This window comes from Aegilops tauschii, chromosome 2 (assembly GCF_002575655.3).
Source record: "Aegilops tauschii subsp. strangulata cultivar AL8/78 chromosome 2, Aet v6.0, whole genome shotgun sequence".
In the NCBI taxonomy this organism is placed as follows: domain Eukaryota; kingdom Viridiplantae; phylum Streptophyta; class Magnoliopsida; order Poales; family Poaceae; genus Aegilops; species Aegilops tauschii.
The window spans coordinates 116,404,605-116,409,551 of NC_053036.3; the positions used below are offsets into that span (position 1 = coordinate 116,404,605).

General features: G+C 45.7%; 1 protein-coding gene across 1 annotated transcript; it reads left to right on the forward strand.

Moving 5' to 3' along the window:
• The first annotated feature begins 3,303 nt into the window (after positions 1-3,303).
• LOC109750423 (uncharacterized) lies at positions 3,304-4,643 on the forward strand. The gene is made up of 2 exons (XM_020309379.1): positions 3,304-3,686; positions 3,746-4,643. The coding sequence occupies exons 1-2, from the start codon at positions 3,304-3,306 to the stop codon at positions 4,641-4,643; spliced, it is 1,281 nt and encodes a 426-aa protein (XP_020164968.1).
• Positions 4,644-4,947: the final 304 nt, after the last annotated feature.

Genomic DNA, 4,947 nt, shown 5'->3' on the forward strand with positions numbered 1-4,947 from the left:
TATGCTACTACGGAGAATTTGGAGCCTCCGTAATGATCTAACACATGGAAAGAATATCCCACTTACGGAGGTGTCTAAGAATTTTCTGTGTTCATATTTGAACTCAGTACGTGATGTTCGTCATCTATCAGTTGAGCAAGTCATTAAAGGGAAGACACCGGTCAACTCTTTCATACAGGGTTGCAGCAATGCGGCCCGGCTCCCTATTCTTCCTTGGGGATCACCTCCCATGGGCAGTCTCGCCCTGTCGCTGGACGGATCTTTTTCACCGGATGAGAGAACAGCGGGGGCTGGCCAAGGAGGTGTCACGTTCGCATCTTGTCACGTTCTATTTTTCTGCAATGATGCCCTTGAAGCTGAGCTACACGCAATATTGAAGGGTATGACTCTTGCTTTGCAGTGGTCTACCCGGCCGATCATCGTGCAATCTGATTCAATGGATGCTTTATCAGCACTATGTGATGATTCACTAGCCAGATCTACCTATGGTAATTTGATGAAGGAAATTAAGGCTTTGATGGAAGAACGGGAGTTTACTACAATGAAGATAGCAAGATCACAAAATATGGTTTCTCACTGTTTAGCTAATTATGCTCGGAGCATAGTACCACGTGTTGGTTACATCATCCGCCTTTTATTAGTCATCATGTATTAGCAGACTGTAAGCCTATTAACATGGAATAAAACTCCTTTTCCTCACAAAAAAAAAAAGAGAAAGCCCCTTGATTTTGTTTTCTTAAAAAATGAAACGCCACCATTGGGCCCCACCCGCCAGGATCCATAACAGGGAGGAAATTAATATGCAAAATCTTGCGACGCGCCGACGTGCAGGACTCTGGCCGGTCGAGCTAGCAAACAGACCAAGTACCATTTGATATTAAATTTTCTTAGTACATTTGATGATGTTCAATTTGGATAGCTAGACCTAATGACCTGTAGCCGAGCACGCACTTAAGTCTAAATGGCCTGCTGTCACCGTGGCCTATTTTCAACATGTTAGTTTTTTCCGTTCCTTAGTATTATGTAGAAATATTTAAATTATAAATAATATAAATTCAAATGAAATAACTAATCTAAAATAATTTTCATGTAATTATAAACAATATTTTTATTTGAAATAATGTTCATATAATTCTAAACAATGTTCTTATTTAAAAGAATGTTCATGTAATTAAACAAATATACATGATTATTTAAAAATATTTACATAAGTAAAATAATAAGTACCAATTATAATAATATTCATGAATTGTAAAAATATTGTTAATGCGTTCAGAAAAAAGATTGTTGTATTAGGCAATATTCATGTATTCACTATAAGGGAAATAGTATTATTTAAAATAATGTTCACGTAATTCTGAAAATTATTTCTGTATAATTTTCGAAATTAAAATTCAAATAATAAATATGAATTATAATCATTGTTCAAGAATTCGTCCGATTAGTCAGTTAACAGGCCAGTTAGTCGCTACTCGTAGGGTGACCGAATCGAATAGCACCTATTTATCGTGCTAGCTTGTCAGGCCGATTAATTGGCCAGTTAGACTGATTAATCGTTACTGACCCATTAACTTGTTGGCAAGCAAAGCCCAATTTTTTCCCTATAACCCCTCCCATCCCCCTCTCGCTCTTCAATAGCTAGGATTCGACCAAACAATAGCATACTTTGATATATTATATAGTTGAGAGCATGAGAGTATGGTATAATACATAAAAAAACTAGATATGTGTTGGCAATACCTATTTAATCTACCGATTAATGGTCGACTGATTAATCCAATTAATAGGCCAATTCACCGATTAATCACTACTAACAAGCAAGCCGAGCAGCTACCAGTTACCGATTTCTTGAACAATGATTATAATAGTATTTAGCAATTAGAAAACTATAGTGTGATAAATGGGCTGCGGTAACAGCAGCGGTGCAGCACATTTAAGCCCCTTTTAAAGTGGCTATCCAATTTGTCTAAAAAAAGTGGCTATCCAATATAGACAGCAAGTAACCGTTGGTCGTGGGTTTGATCCACCGCAGTTTAACATTTTGCATATTATAATTTCTCTTCTTACTTGTATTGTCGTGTTAGTGCAACTTTTTAATGGTCGTATCCAATTGAGAACTACTATGTGTGCAACTATAACTACTGCGGATGCCAACTAAAAATATGATTAGTAAAAATGGATCAACTTAAACGAAAACATCTTCTAGCCAATCTAGTATCATCGTGTTGTGCAACTTCTTAAATCATATATACAACTAAAAACTAATATGTGTGCAACTACAACTATTTGAGAATTTACTCAAGAAAAAAAGCACTACAAAATGTAAGATGGTGATATTCAATTCTTGGTTGTGCATTAAAAACGTTCTCGAGTGACTTCTGAAAGAGCATATAAAAAAGACACAAGAATATAACAACATGATCTATACTGCCATGTAGAAATTCACGGCCAAAAGGGATTAAATATGCATCAAATCATCCCGTTTAAGCTTTTGCTTTTGCATTATTCCACCGACCACATAGGGGGCATCCGGATGCATGTTGGGAAGGAGCAGCTCTGCCACCGGAGAGGAGGCGGAGTGCCATGGCAATGACAACCGCCGGTTGGTCCGCATCTGCTGGACCTCACCGTCACTAGGATCTGGAGAGGAGAGGACCTCCCGGCCTCACGTCGATGCCTGTTGGTTGCTCTTGGGGTGGGCATGGCGACGCAACACAGGCGCCGATGCTCCTTGCTGCTCGAGGCGAGCCGTCCAGGGCGACACATCGCAGGCGCCGGTGCGTAGCGCAAGCGGGTGGGGGAGAGGAATGACGGGGGAGGATGGGGCGGCTGAAGAGGAGGAGGTGGAGGAGAGGATGGGACCGTATATGCAAAGTTTTGGATATCGGTGAACCAATCTGTTGTTGGATGATTAGAGGGATAGACGTATTCTCAGCCCATCAGGATTCAAGTCCTGATGCTCACATTATTCTTAGATTTATTTCAAAAAAATTGACGATGCATTTTCAGTGGTAGGAGACATTTTCGTCGATGACCGCTTGCATCTGTAGTGTGTTAAAAAAAACTTTTGGACACCAAACAGGAATATGGAGCGTGTACAAGTTAACCAAACAGGAATCATTATTATTGCAAAAGTGCAATAATTGTCTTCCCAAATCACGATTGGGTAATGCGAGCAGGCCACGTATTGGAGCCAATGGCGTTGGTGCTAGCTCTATATGAAGGCACGCAATGTGTAAACTAAAGGGATACTACGAAGCAGCAGAAATTTCCATGTTTTCTTTTTGTAGCGGAGAAGCAGGCATGCGCACGAAAGCCAGCAGACGACGAGGTGCCAAACGACGCCTCGCTGCCTTGCTGTCGCGTGTCGCGCGATCTATTCTGCCGTGCGTGACCGTGGACGATGATCCTGGGGCTGCAAAAGCCAGCATCCCGCAGGTGCCTCCCGGAGACTACAGCCGGCAGCAGATCGTGGAGGTGGAGGCGGGTCAGTGGTCTGATCTACCTGGAGATCTTCTCGGCGCGGTCTACGGCAGGGTCCCCACCGCGCTCGACCGCGTCCGCCTCGCCGCCGTCTGCAAGTCCTGGCGCGCCGTGGTGACATCACGGCGGCACCAGGCACCGGGCGCTCTCCCGTGGCTTCTCTTCCCGCCGCGGGACGACGACATGGGGACGGAGCGCCTCCTGTACTCTCCCGAGGACGATGGGTCATGCGCATGTCGCTCCCGAGCGTGGCCATCGATAGGCGGCTCGTCGGCTCCCACGACGGCGGCTGGGTCGCCGCGTTCGAAGAGGGGCGCCGCCTGCTCGCCGTAGTGAGCCTCTTCTCCCGCCTCGAGTTGACGCTCTCCGATAAGCAGAGGCGGCTCGTGTGCACGCATATCAACCGTCCGTTGCGCATCCGGAAACTCGTGTTCTCAGAGGCCCCTACGTCAACCGGTTGCATTCTTGCCGCCATCACCAAACGTTGGTGTGTCGCGCTTTGCAGGGTTGGTTGCCCGGATGGAGGGTGGGCGATGGCACCATGCAGCCACGCGGAGCGCGTGTCGGACGTTGCCTTTTGCAACGGCGAGCTCTACGGTCTTGCCGCCTATGGCACGGAGGGACTAATCAGGTATGAAATCGATGTGGACAGCGACGGTACGCCGGTGGTCACCGCCGCGCACCGGTTGGCCATTGAAAAGCGTGATGGCGCCGGCTTTGTGGACGACCTAGTGGCGTACGTGAGCTACCTCTTTGAGCTGCGTGGTAAGCCGGCCATGGCGGTGAAGGCCCGGTGGTCACGCAACCACGAGCCATCCTTCGGGGTATTCGAGCTCGTCAGCACCAGCACCGACGATGTCTACAAATGGGCGGAGGTGACGAGCTTGGGCGATTACGCTTTGTTTGTGGGGCCGATGACTTCATGTAAGGTGGCCCACGTATCGGTGGCCAGGCGCGGCGGGGTGCAGGCAAACCACATCTACCACCTCAACTATCGCTTCGTCTTCATAGACGACCATCTCGGTGGCGGCGCGACATGCATGGACGACAATGGTGGCCGTGCACTGTACAGCGGTGAAGAGAGGCAGAAGATCGTGTCTGTGGGATACTACGTGGTTGACCCTACAACCGCCATCTGGCTTCTTCCTCCAAATATCTAGATAGCAAATTATAAAGACCATGATAAGATTCACATGTGTGGCACGAACACAAGGCAACTTCAAATGTTTTCTATAATGACGCGAGAATGACAATTTTAATTGTCAAGCATGTCAACTTTCTTTCGGGGTGGTAAGTTTCAGTTTCTTTTTGGATTTGTTTCTTTCCTTTTCGGATGGCAATTTTAGTTGTAGAAAATGTCAGGAACTAAATGCTTTATGCCACACGTGTGACACTTATCATTTGAGAATTATAATTTGTCTAGATATTCTTATGGTGAACTAAGATTTTTCTAGGTTAGCACAG